This window comes from Pungitius pungitius, chromosome 15 (assembly GCF_949316345.1).
Source record: "Pungitius pungitius chromosome 15, fPunPun2.1, whole genome shotgun sequence".
NCBI lineage: Eukaryota > Metazoa > Chordata > Actinopteri > Perciformes > Gasterosteidae > Pungitius > Pungitius pungitius.
The window spans coordinates 15,900,311-15,927,509 of NC_084914.1; the positions used below are offsets into that span (position 1 = coordinate 15,900,311).

At 42.6% G+C, this 27,199-nt stretch overlaps 1 protein-coding gene across 1 annotated transcript in view; it reads right to left on the reverse strand.

Moving 5' to 3' along the window:
* xrn1 (5'-3' exoribonuclease 1) overlaps positions 1–25,776 on the reverse strand; it is a 30,301-nt gene extending 4,525 nt beyond the window's left edge. Inside the window, exons 1-34 of the mRNA XM_037459427.2 lie at positions 25,522–25,776; positions 24,279–24,511; positions 23,912–24,009; positions 22,782–22,891; positions 22,585–22,695; positions 22,413–22,498; positions 22,227–22,314; positions 12,346–12,514; positions 12,093–12,160; positions 11,510–11,647; positions 11,158–11,300; positions 10,558–10,647; positions 9,595–9,751; positions 9,393–9,512; positions 9,129–9,298; positions 7,005–7,122; positions 6,789–6,884; positions 6,026–6,129; positions 5,551–5,685; positions 5,169–5,331; positions 4,363–4,476; positions 3,970–4,068; positions 3,773–3,888; positions 3,469–3,615; positions 3,009–3,098; positions 2,694–2,829; positions 2,544–2,600; positions 1,832–1,964; positions 1,664–1,733; positions 1,293–1,482; positions 1,097–1,186; positions 860–931; positions 615–659; positions 434–514 (exon numbers count right to left, since the gene is read on the reverse strand). Of these exons, the coding sequence (XP_037315324.2) occupies positions 434–514; positions 615–659; positions 860–931; positions 1,097–1,186; positions 1,293–1,482; positions 1,664–1,733; positions 1,832–1,964; positions 2,544–2,600; positions 2,694–2,829; positions 3,009–3,098; positions 3,469–3,615; positions 3,773–3,888; positions 3,970–4,068; positions 4,363–4,476; positions 5,169–5,331; positions 5,551–5,685; positions 6,026–6,129; positions 6,789–6,884; positions 7,005–7,122; positions 9,129–9,298; positions 9,393–9,512; positions 9,595–9,751; positions 10,558–10,647; positions 11,158–11,300; positions 11,510–11,647; positions 12,093–12,160; positions 12,346–12,514; positions 22,227–22,314; positions 22,413–22,498; positions 22,585–22,695; positions 22,782–22,891; positions 23,912–24,009; positions 24,279–24,511; positions 25,522–25,596 (3,912 nt within the window). The 5' untranslated portion in view covers positions 25,597–25,776. The remainder of the gene's footprint in view (positions 1–433; positions 515–614; positions 660–859; positions 932–1,096; positions 1,187–1,292; positions 1,483–1,663; positions 1,734–1,831; positions 1,965–2,543; positions 2,601–2,693; positions 2,830–3,008; positions 3,099–3,468; positions 3,616–3,772; positions 3,889–3,969; positions 4,069–4,362; positions 4,477–5,168; positions 5,332–5,550; positions 5,686–6,025; positions 6,130–6,788; positions 6,885–7,004; positions 7,123–9,128; positions 9,299–9,392; positions 9,513–9,594; positions 9,752–10,557; positions 10,648–11,157; positions 11,301–11,509; positions 11,648–12,092; positions 12,161–12,345; positions 12,515–22,226; positions 22,315–22,412; positions 22,499–22,584; positions 22,696–22,781; positions 22,892–23,911; positions 24,010–24,278; positions 24,512–25,521) is intronic.
* Between the last annotated feature and the right edge of the window lie 1,423 nt (positions 25,777–27,199).

The following is a 27,199-nucleotide window of genomic DNA, read 5'->3' on the forward strand; positions in this document are numbered from 1 at the left end:
AGGCTCAATTTGTGACATAAATGTATTGCTGACTGTAGTTCATAATATTTACTTTATTCGGGATTTCTATATTAAGTGAATGAAGGTTTTCACATAGTAACAGACTACATTTTAACAATTCACAATTTAGTGATTATCATCATGATTTAGAGAAGGTTGTGCTCTCTTTGAGCTTTACAAATCTAAATTCAGGAGAACCTTCTCATTCAAGACTGGCGTTCTTTCACCATATGTTCCAATTAAACAAAATTCCTAAAACTGGACCCAGGAGAAATGGCCATAATATAGAACATGATGTCACATCTAACTATGGTGTACACATACAACTCAAGGGTTCTGACAAAGCCACAGGATGAGATGATGATCCTCAACTGACCCTTACAAGATCCACATTGAGTGATCAGCAGGGAGGAGGAGGTCAATGGCTGTGTACCTTATTGGCTGTGTTTTGTGGAGGGAAAAGGGAGTTTCCGTCTTCATTCTTCTTCAACAGTCTGATGGCAGCAGCTGGAGCCTGCGAAGTACGCACACACCAACATTAACATGTAAATATAACATCAGGATCCAGTATACACAAACCCAAAGGCACCGGATGCTTTTTCATGTATACTTACGGACTTGTTGGTCTGCTGGTTGCTTCCCTGTTGGGTAAATTCTTCCTGGAGTTGGACACACACAAATTAAGTTTTACTCATTTTTAAAAAGTAGGTGGAAGACGGTCCGTACATGAAACCTCTGCAGATGTCAAAATGATCATGTAGAAAATAAACAAATAACACACGAAAAATAAATTAAATGCTTTATAAAAAGAGTTTCACTAAGTCGTTCCTCTTGATTGGAATTTAAAAAACAGACGTACGTTTTGCCATTGAGCCGGAGGCTTGAGAGTAGGACCAGAGTTCTGCAGAGACTGCCACACATTACTGTACTCCTGGAGAGAGACAGAAACATGAAAAACGGTATATATTTGGGACCTTGCTGCGCGCGTGCACACACACGTGCACACACACACACACACACACACACACACACACACACACACACACACACACACACACACACACACACACACACACACACACACACACACACACACCTTGGTCTGTTGTTTCTGCATGGGACCCTTCGAGGGAGAGTTCCTGTTGCCCTGGGAGGCCGCCTTCCCCCCACTGTGTTTGTTGTTATGCTACAGGTGATGAGGAGTAGAGGAAGAAAACGTGAGGGGAGGACAACAAACTCCTGTGTGTGTGTTAGTGGGGGGGGGGGGGGGGGGGGGGGGGCTCCGCTCTCACCTGTGCCGGCGTGAAGGGGGAACGTGGAGAGTGGTTCAGGCCGGCCTGCTGCCGCTGGGAGCTGAAGTTGGCAGCCGGCTGAGGTTTGACGATGGCGGTGAGTTTGTGGGAGGTCTGATCCGCCCGCGCCCCGTGGGAAAGGTTGATGAGAGCGCAGGGGGGGAGGCGGTAACACCGAGGTGAGGTACATCTGAAGAGGGAAGGAGTGGCATGTGAGGGTCAGAGGTTATTCTGTTGTGGAGCGAGAGGCTTTTCTTGTATAACAAATGTGTTACGTGCTACGTTTGGTTGTCTACACTCTGCTGTCGTGAGTGAAGTAGTAAAAAAAGGTTCTAGTGGTTTCCAAGCAAGACCCGTGCAGGTGTGGTTACCTGATGTTCAGACCGCCAGCAAATTCTTCGTCGAAAAGCACCTCGTAGAGAACCTCTGCCTCGCGTTCCGCTGGAGGCACAAAGACACACACAATAGAAAAGTGAGACTATTGTGCACGTTTTCTCCGTAACATAGTGGACATTTTAACAAAATGGAGAAAGTCTCACCTCCTTTGATGCCGATGACAGTTCCCCGGAGTCCCAGTGGGACGGTAAAGCTCTCCCTGGTGTTGATGACCCTGTCGAACAGGCGATACTCTGAATCCGGGTCTGGAACAACTCCCTGCTGCTGCTCCAAGGGCTAAACACACACACACAAGTATATATGGAGGGCTCAACAAGCGCTTCTGATCAATTCATTAGCGTTATTGTTGCTTTCACTACAATAAACACCCACTCTTCTCAATACAGTGGAGACAGGCTTGTTAGAGTGGAAGTCGGTACAATGTGGTGACATTTCCTCTAGAGATATATAGTAAATGCTGCTTTTCATTGGTCTGGTACTCATGACTCATGAGCGTTAACCCCCTTTATATGTGATACATAACCTTCAATACAAGGTTCATATCCCAAATAGAAATAACCACAATAACAATTTATGTAACATAGCTTGTCCTAAATGATCATGTTTTACATGTAAGTGTACTTTCCCAATTTCCTAAAAAAAAAAGAAAAATGGGTAAAATGTCGTATTTCTTTTTTGACATTTAGATGAAGCCACGTCAACACGATCCAATTTACATGTCAGTTTTCATGAGTCAGTCAGAAATCCAGTTAACATTGTACAAGAATGTACTGTGAAATTTCCGAGCATACCACCAGGCAGAGGTACCAATACAAACATATGATGCATACAAAGCATCAGGCAAAAAGCACTCACCCTGAAGAGGAGGTGAGGCTTGACGGTCACACGGACCTTCTTGGTGCTCTTCTTCACCTGAGCGAACAATGGAGAGGACAATGTGGATTGAACGTTAGCGAGTTGAGGTGTGCCGGGGTTCGAGCCCATCGGGTTGGGTGTCAGTGTCACCTTGGCTTTCTCCACCGCCTCCTCGATCCGCTCCACAATGGCAGAGTCCAGCACCTGGAGGTCACACGACGTCCGGCCGATGGAGCTCACCGGGTGACTTTTCAACCACGAGGTGATCTCGGCGACCTTCTCAGCACTGTGGGGTGTCCGTCAGTATTAAGAGATCATCAGTAAGCACAACTTATTTTATCGTACAGGGCCAACAAATATTTAGATTTTCTTCGCTGAGGCTTCTTGGCTTGATCAGCCAATTTATGTCATTATGTACTCCCAAACCCAAGGAGATAAAATACTACGTCTGTATGTATGTTTTACCTATTCTGGTCCTCTGCAGACCAGATGTCATCTTCATAGAAAACGTCATCATGACTGTTTCTGGACACCAAGTCGAATACCTCAGAAAATCTAGGAAAGCATTAAAAAAAAGTGTTAAACGCAACATCTTTCGCGAGAAGTTACAACAAAGACTTCAAAAGGCTTCAGGAAAGCCAGATTGCTGCTGTCGCAGTCATCCAACCCAAGGCCTCCCAGTGTCCATCCGTATGTATGTATGTGATGAACGTACACTATATTTGGAATATTTTCACCTGCTTATTTTGGAACTGAAGCCGTTATATATGCTGTCTTTAGTTGTCTAAGATACATTTCACTTCTGGTCTCGCCCACAGCAGCGCATTGCTTCACTACCAGGTTGTCCGCCTGCACACTTACTGTAGTTATGTACCTCACTACTAGAAACCTTTAAGGTTCTCCCGGTTCTTTAGGTTTTGATTACCGATCAAGATATTCCGCCAGCAATTCTTCCACAGCAGAAGAGTAGAGCCACTCCTTCTCGGTCCTCTTTGTGTACCCAGGAACCTCCTCATTCTTCTTGTTGAACTTCAGGTTGAGGCCAACGTTAGCTTTTTGCTCCCCACAAGGGCTGTGGACAGTGAGGGAGAATATTAGGTTCTGAAAACAAAATTCAATTAGCTTGATTCATCATCCGATTCAAATAGACACATTCTTACATATGAAAATTTAAACAAAAAATGCCCAAACGTAAATAAATGCTGTGGACGGCAGCTTGAAGCACTCACATCTTCTTAGAGCCTCTGCCGATGAAGATGCTTCCTGAGAAGCGGGACACGAGGTAGCTGGTGATGCCAAGGCGAGATGCCAGAACGTACCCGGGACTGTACTTCACACAGTACTTCTACAAAGGAGAGAATCACGCTGCGTCAGGTACGAACAGACACCCTTTCTCCAGTGAGTCCTAGGACACCACGTCTCTTACGTGCTGATTCTGGATCAGGGGCTCCAGCTGGGGCTCGTGCGGCACGTTAAAGACCACTCGAACCCGGCCCTCTTTGATGACGTCACTGGAGTCTTGCACCTGTTAAGCAAGTGATGAGAGACGGTGATGTTTCTATACGCCAACTCGTCGGTTTCTGCGAGAGACACTTGTCAAATGACCGTATGAGAAAAAAAACATTCTGATCGGAGCAGCTCATCACATCCAATCAATTCATCCAATTACAGGAGCGAGAGTACCTTCAGATTACGCGTTTCTATGTCACTTCAGCACATACAAATATTTGACATCTTCCCTTTGGAAAGTAAACAAAGAACGGCCCATTGTGTTTCTGATTGTGCTGTGATCCTGTGACTGCAGAGAGTGGTCACATACCTCGCCCACGGCCCCGTAGTAAGGGTTCCCCACCATGAAGACGGTGGTGGCCGGAGGAAAGAGCTCGTCTAAGCTCTTGAAGCAGGTCAGAGACGAGTAGAAGGCCTCGATGTCCTGAGAAGACAAAGGCAGAGGGGTCATCAGTCTTCGGCATTGATAGATAGGATATTAAACTAAATTCAAACAGCCACTAACAAGTGCATCTCTAGATAGGTTCTATATCTATGCTGTATATCAACCCATACAAAAAAGTTAAATAAATTAAAATAAACCATGGGAAAATGTAAAGTAAAAAATATTAAAGGAAGTTGTCAAGTCCCATTTCCGTCCTCTCACTTAATCACTTACTTTTTACTTTTTAAAGCATCTCTATGGAACATCAGCAGTGTCTTCTAAATCCCTTTATTAAAACCCGTTTTTTAAGGCTGGATTTAATGTAAAGCCACTGTATGTGGCCAGATCTGTGGCACTCAATTTTTCTAATCCAGATTGATGTCTAAATGTTTCTGCGAGTAAGTGAAAAACAGATTCTATTTTATTTTATACAAAGTACTAAATGAAAAAAGTATTTTGATATCTATTGGATATTTTGCAAGGTCTCCTGACTTTTATTTATTTTCCATCAAATGGCCCGGGAGCTTCTTATGAGTTGTGGAACAATTCTGCTGTAAAACACCACAACAGCATCACATGGTACGGGTCACTGGTGCTGCTACAGAGTCTGTCAGACTACAATACTTCTAATACTAATACAAGTGTGTAGTTAAGTTTAGTTGCTTTCCACTTTTATCTGTGTGTGTGTGTACCTTAACCACGGTCTGGAAGGCAAAAGGGAGGACTTGCTTGGCCCACTGTTTCTCCAGTTCCACCACTCCGTTGGCTTTGGGAATGTATTTCCTTCCCGACAGCAACTGGCCGTATAAAACCACTGACGTTTCATTCACCACGATGCCTTTCCTCTTCACGAAACTGAGAGGAGAAAATATCATAAAACACGTGAAATAAGAGCGGGGAAGTAAACTCCCCTTTGTCTTGGTCTAAGGAAAGAACGGGTCTTAGGATACATCAATGGAATATAATGCTGTTTCTGTTGCATTCAACCTTCTAGCGTGCAGCGCTACAAAGACTTTTTAAAGGCGTCTGCTACACAACATTAAAAAGGTGCGCTGGTTGTTCGTGGAGACTTACTGCTCAGTGACTCCCTGCACATCCTTCACCCAGTCCTTCTGCTCCTTGTCAGACAGGCAGTTGACTTTGGTGGGGGGGGGAGTGGAGGGCCTGTCATACACTCTTTGCACCCCAGGGGGTTCTTCCAGACAAAACCTGCAGAACAGAAGAAAAAAAGATTTCACTTGGCCAATTCAACACAAAGCAGAAGTCTGTGCCAGCGGGTGGTACATTCGGGGAAAGTGGCCACGGTTTCGTAGGCGTTTTTTAAAAAGACACTTGTGGTGTGTCTTATTACTACCATCAACATAATCTTTTCATTTGAATTGTTAATTAATGAAAGGGCTTGACATAAAATTACAGGGATGCTATCAAAGGATATGGCAAAAAGGTAATAATTGATGCCTGAGTAGCTGCACGCCAGCTTATACAAATCTAAAATGAAAATCACTTGGACAGATAATTCTTGCAGTTATTGGCTGGGGCTAATTCTTACTTGACGTCTCCATCAGACACTGCAATGATGCGAGCTTCCTCTAGATGCGGCCAGTTGACGAACACCGACCTCCCCAGTACTTGTGCTGCAATGTTATCACAAACCTAAAAAGATCCAGGGGGAAAATCACTTCAAATTCATTTGGGGGTTTTGTTTTATTCTGTAAACAAACCATCTTTTGATAGGTTAAACCCCCCCTAAAAACGAATGAATTACACGTCATTTTTTTCAGGATGGATTAATGTGCGTTTTTCTTTCATTGATGTCGGTATGAATTTGGATTAAAAGATTTTTCTCCATGAAAATTAAATATATATTGTGCATCAATGGCAGTTTTTTGCTGTATACATTCTCCCCTTCTAGGACATCAGATTGACTTTTCAAAGTAAAGCAGAAAGGTGAAGTCTGGTTTAAATATTCTCAGCCGCGTTTGAAAGTTGTGGATTTATATGAAATCTAAAAACTATTGTTGAATTCCTCAGTGCAGGTTGCCCGTGGTAAGGAGGACCATAAAAGCAGACTATTTAATTTACATGGCTGTATAATTTGAAGAGAGAACGACACATGTACGTAGGAGTAATAGTTTATAATGGATGAAGAGCCGAGTTGAGAAATCCCCAGAGATAACTTTTGTAGGGACAAACAGCCGGAGATATGACATGAATGAATATCCCTTGAAATTCAGCCATTCAACCGGACGGTTCAGCTAATATCCCATTCAGCTTACGCTTTCACCAGAAAGATCAATCAAACAAGAGCTCACCGGCTCTCCTTCTTGTCCAGGGAGGATATTCAGCATCATGTTCTCCCCTCTGCTGCTCTGCTGGAAAACGACCACCCCGCTCTTCTTCTTGTAAAACTACAGCGGATTGAAACGAAGAAAAAGAGACCGACACAGAGACATGGACGGTGTTTGAATGATTGTAGTTCATAGCAGTGTACAGTAAATAAACGGCACCATGGAGACCCCCACACACACCTTGTGTTTGATGTGTTGCAGTGTGGGGAAGCCACAGAAGTACAGAGCTGAGCGATCAAAGCGTCGGCTGACGTGGTCCAACGCTACATGCCAGGCGTCCATTGGGATGTCCGTTTTCCTGTAACGCACAAAGCACACAGCCGACCTGCAGTCAACACCTGGCTGCACAATGCAACATTGACAAATGAGATGGAGCAGAAATACTAAACTCTTTTACTCCACCCGGGTTCCTCGTGATAAATGCCTATTTAGAACCCAAGTTACATTTTTATTAATAGATTTGACAAATGTACTTTCATCCTTACAAGTCAGAGGGGTAGGAGTGTACTGAATGTGGTTTCATTTGTATCTAATGCATGTTCTGAGATTTTTAAATGAAATTTTAATAAATTGGTTTATGGGATTATTATTATTTTATTATGAGATCAACTTTATTTAATGAATTACAACGTTAGAGAGGAAACACTAAAAATGTTTGGCAAAGGGTAAACAACAAGTGTGGATTAAAGTAGAATAATTTGACCAAAAAACATGTTGCGGATTTTCAAAAAGATCCCGAAAGACATAGTTTTGAAAACACATGTCAGAGAAAACTTTGCACAGAAACCAATGAATCTAAACACAAAATAGTATGAGTCTTTGTTTCCATTTTAGAATTCATTGAATTATGAGCCCTGGCGCTAAAAATTCCCAGGATCATAAATATACACTCACCGGCCACTTTATTAGGTACACCTGTCCAACTGCTCGTTAACACTTAATTTCTAAGCAGCCAATCACATGGCGGCAACTCAGTGCATTTAGGCATGTAGACATTGTCAAGACAATCTCCTGCAGTTCAAACCGAGCATCAGTATGGGGAAGAAAGGTGGTTTGAGTGACTTTGAACGTGGCATGATTGTTGGTGCCAGAAGGGCTGGTCTGAGTATTTCAGAAACTGCTAATCTACTGGGATTTTCACGCACAACCATCTCTAGGGTTTACAGAGAATGGTCCGAAAAAGAAAAAACATCCAGTGAGCGGCAGTTCTGTGGGCGGAAATGCCTTGTTGATGCCAGAGGTCAGAGGAGAATGGCCAGACTGGTTCGAGCTGATAGAAGGGCAACAGTGACTCAAATACCCACCCGTTACAACCGAGGTGGGCATAAGAGCATCTCTGAACGCACAGTACGTCGAACTTTGAGGCAGATGGACTACAGCAGCAGAAGACCACACCGGGTGCCACTCCTTTCAGCTAAGAACAGGAAACTGAGGCTACAATTTGCACAAGCTCATCGAAATTGGACAATAGAAGATTGGAAAAACGTTGCCTGGTCTGATGAGTCTCGATTTCTGCTGCAACATTCGGATGGTAGGGTCAGAATTTGGCGTCTACAACATGAAAGCATGGATCCATCCTGCCTTGTATCAACGGTTCAGGCTGGTGGTGGTGGTGTCATGGTGTGGGGAATATTTTCTTGGCACTCTTTGGGCCCCTTGGTACCAATTGAGCATTGTTGCAACGCCACAGCCTACCTGAGTATTGTTGCTGACCATGTCCATCCCTTTATGACCACAATGTACCCAACTTCTGATGGCTACTTTCAGCAGGATAATGCGCCATGTCATAAAGCTGGAATCATCTCAGACTGGTTTCTTGAACATGACAATGAGTTCGCTGTACTCAAATGGCCTCCACAATCACCAGATCTCAATCCAATAGAGCATCTTTGGGATGTGGTGGAACGGGAGATTCGCATCATGGATGTGCAGCCGACAAATCTGCGGCAACTGTGTGATGCCATCATGTCAATATGGACCAAACTCCCTGAGGAATGCTTCCAGCACCTTGTTGAATCTATGCCACGAAGAATTGAGGCAGTTCTGAAGGCAAAAGGGGGTCCAACCCGTTACTAGCATGGGGTACCTAATAAAGTGGCCGGTGAGTGTATGTGGATAAATTAAGCCTTGGTCCGTAGTCCAAAATGCATTGAAAAAATATCCTGCTTTAATTAGGCCGGTTTAAAAATAAATCCAATTTTGCCCTCAAAGCCATGTTCGTAGTACAAGCGATGTTGTTCTACGTGGTTGATCATCCGATGACTGGATGGCACGGTGTGTGTGTGTGTGTGCGTGTGTGTCTACCTGACGTGGCAGTGGGTGATGTCGGGGAACAGCTGAGGCAGGCTGGAGGCATACATGCAGTCTTGTTCCGGGTCGTACGAGTAGACGGCACACTCTGTGTGACGGTTCCTAGCCTTCTCTTCTTTAGTCATCTTGTCATTAAAGGGCTCCATGGCTGCTAGTAGACACCTCTGTTCAACAAATGCAACACATACATTAATATGCCCTTTTAACATCATGTTGTCAGGTTTGTGTGTGTGTGTGTGTGTGTGTGTGTTCGTTTACCTCATCTATGAATGGAATAAGAACTACAGCCTCCCATTCCTGCTGCTTGCCATTGAGGTCTGTTTTAAAGTCCAGAGGGTAGTACTCAATGATTGGAGAGTCTTGGCTGGTCATCAGGTGCTGTGTTATCAAAAAAACAATGAATTATCACAATGCTTTTGTTACTATAGTTCACGTGTGTGTGTGTGTGTGCACGCTTTACCCTGTAACTCTCAGGCAGCAGCTCCATGCTGGCAGCAGGCAGCACTGCCAACAGCTGCTGGAAGGGCATGAAGGGTTTCTCAAGGTCAAAGGTTAACTTCAACCCAGCAATGTTCCTGATGTCAGACAGGAAGGGGGCGTAGTGGTAGGGGTAGTACCTGGAGAGACATGCAGGCATTATTTAAATTCAATATGTTCTCAAATTTAAACAAACAGAAGGGAAGCGAGTGCAGGGATCTTATTTTTGTCTCACTTTTTTCCTCACTAATTTCCTGAACTAAGTGCTAAAATGCCATTTTTTAAAAACTTTTTCCTTACTTTCACCAAAGCTATGCTCGCTGTACAGAAGAGTACAAACATTTCCTGTGAGGCTCCAGCTCCCCATTCAATGAAAGACAGTCGATACATCTGAATGTCCCCAAAGAAACTATGAGTAGAGGCTATAGCTGATTTAGCATCTGTGACGCGGGCACTTGAGCCCAAAGTCCAGTCCAGTCCAGTCTAGTGCACGAGTCTTGGATCCATGCGCGATACTTTTGCTGGTCAAGGGAACACAGGAGCAGTTAGCATCATTATTAGTTTCCGGTGGGAAATATGTGTTGACTAAAGTGAAATTTATTTGAAGGGATGGCTTAGAGGATGATCGAATGTTTGAAATAGAGAAAATAAATAGTTGTAAAGTTCACATTGGAGCTGTGGTTTATAACTCCATAACTACAGCTACCGAGTCCCCAAAGAGCATAACATTAGAAGATGATGATGCTGAACACGTCAAATGCTCCTGTCTGCTATTCCTTATGCCTTTTCATGTTATTTTGGACATCAGCAAATGTGGCCTGGAAGACGCTAGCGTTCCCAATAACGCCATTGATGGGTGGAGGGGGATAAGGCATTTGTACTCAGGGTAGGTACAAATTAATCCAAGCAGTAAGAAAAAGTGGCATGTGAACAAAGTAGTTCTTACCAGCTCCAGGACTGGACCCCGTGGTAATAGTAGTGGAGAATCCACTGGATACCTTCCACGTAACACTTGGCCTGCTTGGCGAGGAACTCACTGCAAAGGAGAGAATATATATAAATTATTTATTTATTTACTCAATACACATTTGCTGACCTGCTGAGCTTAAGTAAACTACACAAGCATCTGCCAGAACTTATTTTAACATTAAAAACAGAGATCTTTAATATAATTGAAGATATAATAATAGATATATATATCTATTAATTAATATAGATATAATTAAAGATCTCCCGTGGCGTACCCAGAGGACATAGGAGTAAAATTAGAAGAAAATGTATGGTGATCCCATATATACATACAAGTAATACATAAACGTAGGGGGGGTTCTCTGTAGAGAACTCCACAACGTACATGTATTCACAATTTGTTCACAGGCTCAATGGACAGTGTAACAAGGGACACTTTGTGTGTGTTACTTTTGCACATTTAAGGTGGTATTATGATCTGACGTCCCAGATGAATGTAGCAGGCCCCTTGTGATCATGTCTCTGACATCAGGAATGTTTTTCTATGCACTCCAAGTGCGTTTGTTCATGCACTCACTCAGACACCACATTGACACCCAGCTTGGTCATGTAGTAGGTGCGCTTGTACTGTCTGAACTCTGTTTCAAACATATCATCCTCCTCTTCCTCATCGTCGCCTCCTTCTTTTCCTTCTCCAATCACTCTTTCTGAGGTAGGATCCTACACACACAGTAATTAGTTAGAATACGTTAATAAGTGTTAAGTTATTACTCATGGATACTTGACAGAAACGACACATAAAAATGAATGCATGAATGTCGGGGGGGTTTTCAGTTCTGATACTACCACCCCTTTTTGTAAGTTTTTAATGAATACCTAAATACATTACATACATGTATGTGAGAATAACATTTGAGATAAGACCAGACCTCTTTCTTGACTGTGTCTTTTCTGGCAGCTTCCTTTTCAGCTGCCAGTCCAGCTGCCTCATTCAGATACTTGTTTCCAACTTTGCTCTCAAACCACTTCAGGTCCACAAAGATATCACTGAAATGTTCCCGGTCAAACTGGAGGAAGGGGACACACACACACACACACACACACAGATTTAAACAACCATTCTTGGTGGTCTTTCCATATATGCCATCTTGCCATAGCTAACAAACTAAAGGCAACAGCTCTTTAGTAGATCTCATCAATATGAAGTAAATGCAATGTAATGTCTGTAGAATGATGACACCATCTGCATACAGGTTCGCTTTTGTGTCAGATCGCAGTTCTTTCTGCCACCAAGTACCATATCCCAAATGAAATTAATACACCAGCTACGGTGTCTGGGAGTTTTGCCAACTTGTTCTTTCGTTTAATAGCGAACAGTTGTGTGTTGGTTATTGTAGGCAATGAGGAAACGAGAATCCAGATCGGATCACAGATGTAGTTGTTTTTGCATAGTAGTTAAATACATTATTCAGTATCATTCAAAGCCAATAATATTAGTTCATGTTGTCTCACCTCAGCAAGCTTCTCTATGTATTGCTCAAAGTTTCTCAGGTTCAGGTGGCCGTTCTCATTCAGGTAACCTGTCAGAAAACAGGACTCTGTTTGGGTTTTCCTTACATACAGAATTTGCATCATAGTAGCAACACATGTTTCTATGCTATTTCTATGCTATGACAAACCAAAGAAAACACAGGAGACGACCTACTTTCACTCAAAGTTTAAATGGTCGTGTGAAATAGGTAGGATGCTATGTTGTGCCTCTCACCTCCCATGGTGGGCAGGGCCCTGATGTAGGTCTTGTACAGCAACGGCAGAGCGTCGTGACTGATGTGAAGGTGGGGGAGGTGAGGGATGAAATCGTTTCCCACCAGAAAGCCCATTAAGATCCAGTCATCTATTATTCTCTCCAAATCATAATCAGAACCAATCTGGTTCTGCGAAAAACAACAACATAAATAATCAGAATACATAGAGAATACCGCAAAAACGTGAATTTAAACCTTCCCAGGAATTAGCAGCAATGTTCATACTCAGAGGTGCAAACTCTTCAGGGATGGAAAAAGGTGACAAGGATCTGAACCCCCTCGGGGGGTCCAGGGCATGCTCCTTTGGGAAAATATATATTTTAAATATTTGCATATGTTACAAATAAGCTGCGGCTATTTAGCTTGGGTGGTTGTCAACTTTAACAATCCCTTTAACTTGATCCGTTTCTGAACAAGGGAAATGAGAAATTAACCCAGAGATGAGGCATAGCAACGAGACTGTGCAATACCTCACACATTGGCAGAGTTGCCAGTTACTTTGACAAAGTAATCAGATTACTGACTACTGATTACTACTTTAAAAAGTAACTTAGTTACTTTACTTGATTCTAAAATTAACTAGCGTATTTTCGCGACTATAAAGGCGCACCTTCAAAGAATCGTCTATTTTAGAACAATTTTCCTATATAGGGCACCTGGATTATAAGGCGCATACAATAGAAGATACTGCAGTAAAATGTTATGCATCCACTAGATCGGGCTGTGCTAAATCAAACTTTATTAAGCGCTCTGAAAACTCTTCACTCCCATGGTAACGTTGTTCAAACGTTAATGTAGATATTAACTAGGGTTGGGTATCGAGAATCGATTGGAATCGAAACTACCTTTGCGATTTACCCGGTATCGTTCAAAAGTTTAAAATTCGATTCCTACTTTCGATTCTCAGTCCGCCGGCGCCGACCGGAAATAGAAACCGCTGAACACCAACTAAGAAGCGTCCACCGGAAGTGTTGGCGTAACAGCGCGATCGAACATGTATAGCGTGCGTCGGCGGTCCTAAGTGTGGTTACACTTCTCGGAACAAACCGAAAACTCTGCAAAAAACTCCCGGTTGTTGTGAATTTGTGACGCATCAGACCAGTGCGCGCGCGGGTGCCGGGTGGCCAGAGCGGAGCGGTCCTATCTGTTAAAATGAGCAGTGAGGCTGGCGCTGCAAAGAAGAAAAAGAAAAATTGTACTAGCACTCCCCGCGTCGACCGCCAGCAGACTGCGGTCAACTCAGCCGACACTCGGATATCCGTGGTCAAGTCAGCCGACACTTGAATTTTAGTGCACGTTTATGCTGACATTTACGGTATTGAGCAAGTAACCGGAATAAAAGCTATTTAATCAAATATTCTGGACAATGACTGAAGTATATGAGTTAAGGACGAGTCTGACTACTCTTGTACAGTAAATGCAATATTTTTACTGTACATTTTTAGAGATTTCTCCAAAGTAAAAGCCCTATAATTGCAAGTTCAAAAGCACCATTTCTCACCTGTGTTATGGACCTCTGTGACTACTACCATGATGAATTTTAAGTATTTTTACTGTACAGATTTGGAGATTTCTTCAAAGTAAAAGTCCTATTTTTGCTAGTTCCAAAGCACCATTTCTCAAAGTTTGGACTGCAATAAAAACAGATTTAGCAATAATTCCACGCAAAGACCAACGTACCTGTGTTAAGTACCTCCTAGACTACTACCATGATGAATTTCAAGCATTTTTACTGTACAGATTTTAAAATATCTTCAAAGTAAAAGTCCTATTTGTGCAACTTCAATAACAACATTTCTCCACAATTGGACTGCAATAAAAACCGATTTAGCAATAATTCCAGGCAAAGACCAATGTACCTGTGTTAAGGACCTCTGTGACTACTACCATGATGAATTTCAAGCATTTTTACTGTACAGATTTTAAAATATCTTCAAAGTAAAAGTCCTATTTGTGCAACTTCAATAACAACATTTCTCCACAATTGGACTGCAATAAAAACCGATTTAGCAATAATTCCAGGCAAAGACCAATGTACCTGTGTTAAGGACCTCTGTGACTACTACCATGATGAATTTCAAGCATTTTTACTGTACAGATTTTAAAATATCTTCAAAGTAAAAGTCCTATTTGTGCAACTTCAATAACATTTCTCCACATTTGGACTGCAATAAAAACAGATTTAGCAATAATTCCAGGCAAAGACCAACGTACCTGTGTTAAGGACCTCCTAGACTACTACCATGATGAATTTCAAGCATTTTTACTGTACAGATTTTAAAATATCTTGAAAGTAAAAGTCATATTTTTCCTCGTTCAAAAACACCATGTACAGGATCGTATTGTTGCTGTAATGTTGGGAGTCAGGGAGAGTTGGCTGTCAAGTGTCACATCGAGATTCATATCAGTGTGAACTGATCAAAGTGGACTTTAATACGAAGTAGCCAAAGTTAATAGTCGAGTCCTGGGTAGGAGAATCTTTTCCCAGAAAGAGAAGTAGTTTACTCCAGTCAGGGTCGATTTTCAGATGGTGAGTGGACATCAGACAGGCAGAGATCCGCGCTGTTCAAGACAAGTCCCCAAATTTGTTCTTTAAAAATATTTCAAATTTGAAATGGAAGGTTCAAAGATGTCTTGAACACATGAAACAATCATATTTTGGACTTATTGAGAAAATTATTTTCAATGTCATTCAAACTGAGAAATTACCCTTTTTCTACTTTGGATAATTCTCTGAATTAGTACAATAAAAATGTTTAATTTTAGCGTACAGGAGAGGTCAGACAGGTTCTCAACCGATGTACATTGGTCTTTATGTGGACCTATTGAGAAATCTATTTTTATTGCAGCTCAAATCTGGAGAAATTATCTTTTTAATAGGGCTGTCAAAAATAGCGCGTTAACGGCGTTAATTAGCTGTTTGTTGTTAATTACGTCAATTTTTTTGACGCATTTCACGCATGCGCAGTGTGACAAATTATTCAGGTCCGGAAAGAACCTCTTCTTCTAGGGAATGCACTTCATCCTTTACAACACATTACTGCCACCTGCAGGCATACGTCAGGCCGTCAGGTTCAGCAAGTCGTTTGCGCCAGAGACCCTTCTTTGCAGCGCCAGTCGTTCTAATCGCCACGCTCGACTCCAAGGTGTAACCTTTATTATTGTTCGGTCTGAAACGGCGCGCCCAGTGACGGGTGGTGCAGCAATATTGTTGTTCGGGTGGAAATCGGGAGAAAGGTCGGTCCGGGAGATTTTCGGGAGGGGCTTTGAAACATCGGGAGGGTTGACATGTCTGGTCATGTCTGGTCATCGCAGCCCGCAGGAGCACAAACTCACAGCAGAGTGGGATAAACTGCAGAGGCTCGAGACCCTTCTAGAGCCATGCAGGGAAATCAGTCTAACTTATCAAATAACATTGATTTGATTATTTTCTGGAATGAATTAAAAAATCAAATATCAATAACATGTATTTATGTAAAAAATAATAATTATGATAATAATATTGATAATTATGTATCTGTGTCCTGTTATTTATCTTTATTATGCATTTCAGAAAGAAAAAATTGTTAGGATTCAGGTGATTAATCATGATTAATCCACTGAAAATTCTGATTAATTTGATTAAAATTTTTAATCATTTGACAGCCCTACTTTTTAAACATGTACTTATGGGACTTTTACTTTGGAGATATCTCCAAATTTGTGCAGTAAAAAGAATTTATATTCCGCATTCTGGTAGTCAGAGAGGTCCATAACACCCACACATTGGTCTTTGTTTGGAACTATTCTTGAATTTTCTATTATTGCTGTTCAAGTGAGTGAGTTCGCTTCATTCATCCTGGTCGGTGTTTACATGCCGCCAGCGGGCAACGTGCACGAGGCACAGCGGACACTCGCCGACCAGATACGGCGTGTGGAGCGGACCAACCCGGACTCTTTGGTTATTGTCCTCGGTGACTTTAACAAAGGAAACCTCAGCCATGAACATCCTAAGTACAAACAATTTATTAAATGCGCGACCAGAGAGGAGAACACACTGGACCAATGCTACACCACAGCAAGCAGGGCTTATTACGCCGTCCCTTGTGCTGCGCTGGGACACTCCGAACACGTCATGGTCCACCTGATTCCTGCATACAGGCAGAAACTAAAGCTCTGTAAACCTGTGGTGAGGGAATCCAAGAAGTGGACCAGTGAGGCTCTTGAGGATCTTCGGGCGTGTTTTGACTGCACAGACTGGGATGTTTTCAGGACTGCTTCTGACAATCTGGATAAGTTCACAGAGGCTGTAACTTCCTACATCGGCTTCTGTGAGGACAACTGTGTACCATCATGCACGAGGGTGAGGAGTGGGGACAAAGACCTGTACACAGAGTCTAAATACAGGTTTAGCAAGGCGGTGAGAGACGCTAAACGACTGTACTCTGAGAGACTCCAACATCAGTTCTCAGCTAACGACTCTGCTTCGGTTTGGAGAGGCTTTAAACACCTCACAAACTACAAGCCCAAAACCCCCCACTCCATGAATGACCTCCGCCTGGCAGATGAGCTGAATGAGTTCTACTGCAGATTTGAAAGACAATGTCCTGACTCCATCCTCCACAACCCCACCACCTCCCCCGACCCATCAGGTGCTCACGCCTTTGGATTACTCTCCCCTGCCCCACCGCCCCTCTCTGTCTTGGAGAGTGACGTCAATCGGCTCTTCAAAAGACAAAACCCCCGGAAAGCAGCCGGTCCGGACTCAGTCTCGCCCCACACCCTGAAGCATTGTGCTGACCAGCTGTCTCCTGTGTTCACCGCCATCTTCAACACCTCCTTGGTGACATGCCACGTCCCAGCCTGCTTCAAGGCCTCCACCATCATCCCTGTTCCCAAGAAGCCCAGGATCACAGGACTGAATGACTACAGGCCCGTCGCACTGACCTCTGTAGTCATGAAGTCCTTTGAACGGCTAGTCCTGTCCCACCTGAAGTCCCTCACCGACCCCCTCCCGGACCCCCTGCAGTTCGCCTACAGAGCCAACAGGTCTGTAGACGATGCTGTCAACATGGCCCTCCACTTCGTCCTCCAGCATCTGGACTCCCCAGGTACCTACACCAGGATCCTGTTTGTGAACTTCAGCTCTGCCTTCAACACCATCATCCCGTCTCTGCTGCAGGACAAACTCTCTCAGATGCACGTGCCCAACTCCACCTGCAAGTGGATCACTGACTTCCTGTCCGACAGGAAGCAGCACGTGAAGCTGGGGAAACACGTCTCTGCCTCTCGGTCCATCAGCACCGGTTCCCCCCAAGGCTGCGTTCTTTCCCCTCTGCTCTTCTCCCTGTACAAAAACAACTGCACCTCCAGTCACCAGTCCGTCAAGCTCCTGAAGTTTGCTGATGACACCACCCTCATTGGACTGATCTCTGGTGGGGACGAGTCCGCCTACAGACCACCTGATGACGTGGTGCAGCGAGAACAACCTGGAGCTTAACGCCATGAAGACAGTGGAGATGGTCGTGGACTTCAGGAAGAACGCAGCCCCACCTTCCCCCCTCACCTTGTGTGACTCCCCCGTCACTACTGTGGACTCCTTCCGTTTCCTGGGCTCCATCAACACCCAGGACCTCAAGTGGGAGCTGAACATCAGCTCCATCACAAAAAAGGCTCAGCAGAGGATGTTCTTCCTGAGGCAGCTGAAGAAATTCAACCTGCCAAAGACGATGATGGTGCACTTCTACACGGCCATCATGGAGTCCATCCTCTGCTCCTCCATCACCGTGTGGTACGCTGCAGCCAATGCCAAGATCAAGGGCAGGCTGCAGCGTGTCATCCGCTCTGCAGAGAGGGTGATTGGCTGCAATCTTCCGTCTCTCCAGGACTTGTTCGCTTCCAGGCCTTTGAAGCGGGCCAGAAAGATTGCAGCCGACCCCTCCCACCCCGGACATGAACTGTGTGCCCCTCCCATCTGGCAGGAGGTTGAGGTCCATCAGGACTAAGACGTCCCGCCACATGAACAGTTTCTTCCCTTCGGCAGTCGGGCTCATCAACAGAGCCCGGGGCCCCCCCTGACTGACTCCCATGTTCATTCACTTTGTCACTCGTCACTTTGTTTAGCTGGTGCACTTTATCTTTATTTTTATTTCTAATTTTATCTTATCTCCTCTAACTTACTAACCCATAGCTTTAGTTTTTAGCGTACTAACCCATAGCATATATTTTATTATACTTTTATTTTATTTTTATCTTATTGCTGCACTATGTCGTCATTATTGTACTGTCTTCTGTCATACACCAATCGCCAAGACAATTTCCATGTCCAACATATTATGGCAATTAACGTTTTCTGATTCCTGAAGTATGGAAAAATTATCTTTTTGAATTTGCAAAAACTGGACTTTTTTTGATCTGTTTTTATTGCAGTCCAAATGTGGAGAAATGGTGCTTTCGAATTAGCAAAATTAGGACTTTTACTTTGAAGAAATCTCCAAATCTGTACAGTAAAAATGTTTGATATTCATCATGGTAGTAGTCACAGAGGTCCTTAACACAGGTACATTGGTCTTTCCCTGGAATTATTGCTAAATCTGTTTTTATTGCAGTCCAAATGTGGAGAAATGTTGTTATTGAAGTTGCACAAATAGGACTTTTACTTTGAAGATATTTTAAAATCTGTACAGTAAAAATGCTTGAAATTCATCATGGTAGTAGTCACAGAGGTCCTTAACACAGGCACATTGGTCTTTGCCTGGAATTATTGCTAAATCTGTTTTTATGGCAGTCCAAATGTGGAGAAATGGTGCTTTCGAATTAGCAAAATTATGACTTTTACTTTGAAGAAATCTCCAAATCTGTACAGTAAAAATGTTTGATATTCATCATGGTAGTAGTCTAGGAGGTCCTTAACACAGGTACGTTGGTCTTTGCGTGGAATTATTGCTAAATCTGTTTTTATTGCAGGCCAAATGTGGAGAAATGGTGCTTTCGAATTAGCAAAATTAGGACTTTTACTTTGAAGATATCTCCAAATCTGTACAGTAAAAATGTTTTATATTCATCATGGTAGTAGTCACAGAGGTCCTTAACACATCTAAGTTGGTCTTTGCCTGGAATTATTGCTAAATCTGTTTTTATTGCAGTCCAAATGTGGAGAAATGGTGTTATTGAAGTTGCACAAATATGACTTTTACTTTGAAGATATTTTAAAATCTGTACAGTAAAAATGCTTGATATTCATCATGGTATTAGTCTAGGAGGTCCTTAACACAGGTACATTAGTCTTTGCCTGGAATTATTGCTAAATCTGTTTTTATTGCAGTCCAAACTTTGAGAAATGGTGCTTTTGAACTTGCAATTATAGGGCTTTTACTTTGGAGAAATCTCTAAAAATGTACAGTAAAAATATTGCATTTACTGTACAAGAGTAGTCAGACTCGTCCTTAACTCATATACATCAGTCATTGTTCAGAATATTTGATTAAATAGGTTTTATTCCGGTTACTTGCTCAATACCGTAAATGTCAGCATAAACGTGCACTAAAATTCAAGTGTCGGCTCAGTTGACCACGGATATCCGAGTGTCGGCTGAGTTGACCGCAGTGCCAGCAGCCCCCCGTCAGTGAAAGTGTCCCTGATTTGAGGTTGGGAGAGTTGCGCGCGCCCCCCCCCCCCTCCGTGTGCCCCGTGTTTGACGCGATGCCTCTTCCTCTGATTCCAAGGGTTCGTCCATCAGTGGGAGCAAAGTAACGTTTAAGTGCCTGCAGTATCACACACTCACGTGTAAATGTGTTTTTGTGAGGTTTAAAAAATAAAGCTCTCTGGAGGAAAGTGTACCCCTGTTAAAATATATTCATAATTTATAATGTTTATACAATATTCAAGTTCATAGTTTGATATTTATATTGTAGTTGAAAACAGCCCTGTTAGAAATTCATAGTAAAGTTAATAAAAAGTTCATAGAATTAACATTGATGGAGAAGGTCAGACTTTTTCCTTCAGAAAGACCCTTGGTTAGCTAGCTCATTTAAAATATCTTAAACTTAAACTTTTTTGACCCTGCCTCTTAAAAGAATCGGAATCGCGAATCGCTGGGAACCGGAATCGAAACCAGGAATCGGAATAGCTCAAATTCAAACGGTACCCAACCCTAATATTAACAATATATCTGAACCTCCAACTTTCGTTCTTGATTAATGAAAACATTCTTGGCAAATGCTTTCGTGCATCTTGCACCGAGAGGCAGCGGCTGGGACAGACGGTGGCGCCTCGCGGTGGACCGTCAGCTCGATCCCAAGATCCAACTACCAGCTTTAATATACGCTGTTGGAGCTGGAATTACCGCAGCTGCTGGCACCAGACTTTCCCTCCAATGGATCCTCGTTAACCAGTATGGATCAACCAATTCATCCATTTATATGGCGCTCCGGATTATAAGGCGCACTGTCGTTTTTTGGGGGAAAAAAAGGATTTTAAGTGCGCCTTATAATCGTGAAAATACGGTTAGATTACAAGTTACTTTTTAGTTACATTCAGCAGCTGCCGACAAAACCCCCCACCACCTCAACATAAAAATGACAACTGGTGATGCAAACACTCACTTTATCTTTGCACTTTGTCGCCACCACCACAGTGTACAATGAACCTTGATATTTCCATCTTTAGCTGATAAATACTCAAAATAGTGATTGTATTTCCAACTCGAAAATGCGCATCTCTCTCCTCCACCATTGTTGTTGTTGTTGTTGTTGTGTCGCTGCGTGGTAGTTCTATGTATGTACGTGACGTGACCCTCATGCTGAAAACGTGACTTAATTGTCGCATCCACGTGGCTTCACTCCCAAAGACGCAAGAAATCAAATATATATTTTACTATTAATGACAAAATAGTAACGCACGGTGATTCTTAATAAGTAACTTAAATCTGATTACTGGTTTGGACACACTAACACGTTACTGGAAAAGGTGGTCAGATTAGAGTAACGCGTTACCAAGCAATGCGTTCCTGGCATCACTGCACACTGGGTTGAACACATGCCTTTTGCTTTCTCGTGGTTTGTCATCACTAAAATATTTGCAGACACTTTTATTATGTCATTTGTATCCATACAATAAGTAATGGATTTCACATATGTGTAGAAGCTATTTAGTCTCTCTTCTTGATCTGACCACAGTGAAAAAGCACATATGGAAGGAAAACCTAACCTCTGCCTCAATGAAGGGGGCGTGCGAGAGCCTGGAAAATGGACTTCCATTCTAGTAAAGTTATAAATAAATATTGAGAGACCAATGCCAGAGCTAAAAGGTTTGCCTTAGATTTGGCATTGTACAAACAGCGGATATTAGCAAAGAGGAGGGGGTAGAGTAAACCTGTGCTCCGTAGATTTCCTATTATTTATTTTAGGATTTTTTAATGTGAATCAATTTGCCATCACACACGTGGTTGTGATTACTTTGAACCCCAGACTGCTTATTGGTTAGTTGTGTTTTCTGGCTCTTATGTAAAAGGTAAATTTTCAGTTGTTTTTTTTCCAAAAGTTACAGAGAAAAAGACACTGTACACTTCTATAACACTGTTATTGTAACCAGCGAGGCGTCTGTCAGCCAACTGTCTGACATTAGCCTACGTTAGCTAGCCTAACGTTCTTGCAGCGTACCATCGTCACACTATTAGTTGTCACACTAGTGAGTTGGCCAAGCGAACAAGCTTGAAAAAATATTCATGACAGCTTGCGTTTGGAGGACCTCCTCCCCAAAAAAATATTTTTAACACATGAATCACACAAATTACCTATTTTGGATGAAAAACGGTGACGAGTTTGCACCCTTGAATACTGATGTGTATGTGTGTGTGTCTCACCCTGAGCTCAGAGAACTCATAGTCGATGTACTCCCTCATCAGAGACAAGTGAAGCAAGTGGAAGGTTGTCTCCTCTGGAGCTGATATCCTAGGGAAAAAAAACAAAGAAAAGAGATGAAAACTGTTAAGACACCTGAACAAAAAACATAAATACATAAAATAAAAAAAAGATGAGCAAAGGGGAACCTTTTTTGGTTTTTCTTTCCTCCGAAGCGGACCTCTTCTCTGAGTAGGGAGAAATTTGGCTCGTGGCTGGTCAAACCCAACATAATCTAGGACACAGAGGGGGAGACCACATGGAGGATTTTGAGCTAACGATGCACACATCCTCATCTGAGGGCACACAAAGCCAACCTACCAGGTCGGCATCCAGGCCGTAGAGGCAGTGCCGGGTGTTGGGGTTGTGAGTCGCCTTGGTGTTTTCCGAGCGAATGAACTCCATGATCTTGTGTTCGCCCTCACCAGGAGTCTATGGGGAAGACAAGTGGAAATGAAGTACGAGGCGATACCAGAAGATAGGACAGAATCAAGGGAAGTGAGCAGTGGTCAGCACACCTCGTGACCCGACAGGTATACGTTGACGTTCTGCCACAGCTTGTCGGTGGAGAGTTTGTTGTGGACAAAATACTTGAGCTGCTCCTGGAGTCGGGCCATGAAGTCGGTGCCTGCAGGGAGGATGCAACGTTTAAAAGAAAAACACTCATAATGGACAGAAGCTTGCAAAAGGGCCACATGCTGCAATTGACTAGGGACCTGATGTGACCTGTTATTTAATTAGAGAAAATTCTAGTTTTTAAGATTCATTTGAATGAAAGATTTATATAAAAAAATGTTTTGCAATCAATTGCAATCTGCTATGTTAGCGTTGTGTTCACGTCTTGATGGAGAGGTTTAACGCACCTCAACCTCTTCACACAGAATTTCTGGGTGTCCCTCGCTATTCAAAAATAACATTTTGTACTGTGGGACCGAGTGGCATGTTAATAGAGAACATTTAGTCCTCTCATAAAGTTTGTTGCATCTGTGAGCTGGGCCAGGATTTATTTCAGACTACATTTTTTAATTCTCTCCAGAACATAAATGTCTTGGCTGGTGTGAAAGCTATTAATTCAAAAGCGTCTCAGTTAACGACCTACCAATCAAAGTGGTTTCCACTCTGAAACTGATTCCATAGAAAAGATCAGGATATGTGCCAATAAAAGAGGAGCGCAAACTCCCAAGATTAATCAGTATTGAGTAAAAGAAGACAGTATCAAGTCAACATAATGCATGTCACACTTAAACAAAATTAAGTAATCTAATGTTTTCATTTTGTTTCAGATTTAATACATTCAATGTTTTTTTAAATGTAAAAATGCAGCAGTTTGGTATGAAAGCACAACAAGAGCGTCAAACTGCAGAGCGAGTCAAGCAGAACCCTGATGCTGGTTAGTGTCAGAGGGACGAAAAAAAGATTTAAGAGGGAAACGTTTCACAATTCTTAAACTCTAGTTATAACAAACTTTTTTAGAGAAGAAACATTGGATCTTATATAGATTTTAGAACGGTTTTCCTGTTAATGTAGAACGGACCTGGGTATTATACGTTGTGAATTCATTTTGAGAGTATGATCCAGAAGTTTGAAAAACAAATTCCCCACGGTGTGGTAATATTCATTTTGTGTAATGCATCTGGGCCTTTCCTACCAGGAGTGATACAGTTGGAGTCGAAGCGAGCCTCTGTGGGAAGGACCTCTCCTTTATCCAGAGCTTTTTTTATCTTGTCCTCTGCTTCTTTGGCCGATCTAGACACACCAATATGAAAGAGAACAGGTCAAAGTCACAGTTTTAAGTCTGGTTTCTTCCCTCTTAAATAAAAAATGCTGAAAAAAATTGTTGCTTGATCAGGTAACTAAATGAGGGAATGTTCCACATGGTACACCAGAAAGTCAACAACAATGAGCGGACATAAAGATTCCACTTCTTCATTTGATCATTGCAAAAAAAGAAAAAAACAGCAACAAGCTGAATTGACCAATCCTATTTAAGTGTCTGTCTTTTGTCTTTTCTCTACCTGAATCTCCGTCCTCTCTGCTGGTTCATCTTTGCCCTCGGCGCCACGCCGTCCACTGCCATGAAGAAGACCTTGCGGGGCTTGATGATTCTGAAGAGAACCTCCAGATAATGGAAGATATCTGCAAAGATTTTCTCCTCGGAAATGCGAAAGTGGACATCCTCGTCGTTCGGGTGGGAACACTGGTGGATGATCCCGTTCATGTCCAGATAGAGATTGTCAAATTCTGGAATCTGAATAGAGAAAGATACACGAAGATGTCCAATACCGTTCATGTATGTGGGTACATAAATAACATTGGGAGTCACAAGTGAAATGTTCAACTCATCTTTCACCACCAGAGGTATTCCAGTTGTCTCCTTCAAACCGAAGTAAACAAAGAACCTAAGAAATCTAAGTTGACGTCTAGCTCAAGTAACAGGGGGCAAAACGTAAATTGAGGCTCCAGACACTGTCATTCCGTAGTGACCTTAAGAGAAAGGCATACACCAGATTTCCCATATTATTTGTAATCCACTACATCTATGTTAAATGTCCTCTTTAAGGTCTTAACAAACGTATCGAAGCTGGGTTACGTAATTAGAGGCACACGCAGCCGCCAGCTGATGAAACAGCTGCTCAAGCACTGAAACACTGACTCAGTACACAAGGAAGTAACATTAGGTCATAACACAATGTATGGTTATAAAACTCCACACTTAGCAATAACTCAGTGCACATACAAAGGCAACATTGTTACATTACAAAGAAAGGCGGCTGTACATTCAACGTTACGTTATATAATGTTAGCGAAAAGTTGCTACGGACTACAAATGATTTGTTATTCAGAATGTTCTAGGCCAACAAAATAAAAAACAGCCCCAAGGTGTCATCTTTAATTCCATTTACGTTGCCCTGTGTAACGTTACACGTAGGTTAAAAATTACGTTAGACGCAAGCAAAATAGTAAAATAATAAGTATAGGAATCTTGGTAACTTAGCTAACGTTAACGTTGAATGACGCTAGCGTTACATATAAGTTATATCACGTAAGGTTAATTACGCTAAACGATGTAAGCTATCGCTAATCAGAAATGGTTGGCAAACGCACTGTCCTCACCCCAAACAAAAACAGGTAAACTAACTAACGTGAAATAAAAATCCCACGGCCCGCGAACCGTGTACTTAGCCCATAGCTAGCTATGCTAACGAAGCGGCTATTGGCAATAGAGGCAGCTAACGATATTCGTCCCTGGTTTCCTACCTGATGTTCCTTGACAACTTCACTGAGACACGGATAGCGCTCTGAAATCCATCGGTAAAATTTCGGTACTCCCATCTTCACCACAAAGGACTCAGCCGCTGGATGAAATCAATAAAAAGTCTAATCTGAAAGCAGGTGTTCAGCTATGCGGGTAACTAAAAACAAGCAAGATTTTGCTAGGTAACATGAGAACTTGCTTTAACTGGAGTCCGGCTTTGTTTCCGACGGATGCTAACAGGCTAGTTGTCCGTGGTCCGTCCACTAAACCCCTCCGCTGCAGCTCTGTGAACACTTTAGTTCCGTGTTGTTGTTTTTTTAAATCACTTTATTTTTGCATTTTCAACACATACAGGATGCACACACATCTTTCAATAACTAAATCAATCCTGAGACAACATTCATGTGCTCTACTGTCAATGTGTTGAACATATTCAATTTCTCACGACATTGTTCCTCTTTGGTTCTTATTTTGTGTGCATCTCTTCAGATCTTCAGACATCCAGGAGACTTGAAATCGGATTGAGTATATATCTTTAACCAAGCTAGTCTGCTAAACTTGTTGTTGCTTCTGCTGTTTTTAAGTGAAACTTGACTGCTACTTGCTTTATCTGTTACCGTTTCTTGTTTTAAGCTAAACTTGACTGCTAGTTGCTGTCTTTAGTGCCAGTTCTCACTGTAGATTCTTCTATTTTAGATTAATTTTAATATTTTAGTGCTCGTTGTTTTGCATTTGGATGAGTTTCGGCCAGGTTGATCCTGTTGATTCCTAACGACTGGGAGTGGTCAGTGCAGCCGTAGCCGACTTCCACTAACGAGGGAGTATTTAACTGGAGACTAGGTGAAGCGTTGGCGAAAGCTTATTTAGATTGCATCAGGGTGGCATAGAGATTAAGTTTTGTTGGCTACCAGCACATGAGGGGGTTAACGGGAACGCGATGGCAGATAAACTGGCCAAAGAGGCCCTGCTTAAAGCAATTATAATTACAATCCCAGGTTAAAGAAAATGCTGAACATGTAATACTGAACTGTAAATTGAATGAAGTGGAAAGGCAGGTGCTTAAAGATAAGGTTGAGGAGGCAGGTAGGGAGTGGATTCTGGTAGGGATACTGGGATCAGAAGGAGAAGGAATAAGACTCAGAGGGCTTTACAGTCTGTACACATGCAACATCCTCTGTCCCGAAACCCTCACATCGGCACAGGAAAAACTCCCCAAAATATGAAAAAACCCTTCAATGGGAAAAAAAGGGAAGAAACCTTAGGGAGAACGTCAGAGGAGGGATCCCTCTCCCGGGATGGACAGACTGCAATGGATGTCATGTGTACAGAATCAACAATGTGAAAGATGTACAAAACATTCAATTTCTCTAACAGAAATGATACAAGTAATTGCAAGTAGCAGAACAGGTGTACGGCAGGACCACTGCAGGGACAACCACCATCAGATAGAACCACCATCCACAGAGGCTTCTGTGGGGAGGGAGAGCAGAAAGATGTTGGTTTATGATGACAGTAATATGAATCATATTTAAAGTAATGATGATGGCAGCAGCAGGTGTCAGCAGAGCCATGCCAGGAGTCAGAACCGGGGTCCGCACGAAACTATGATCCACGGAGACCTGCTAGGCGAGAAAGCACAAAAAACTCCCGGAAAGAAGCTTGATGTACATTAATAAAACA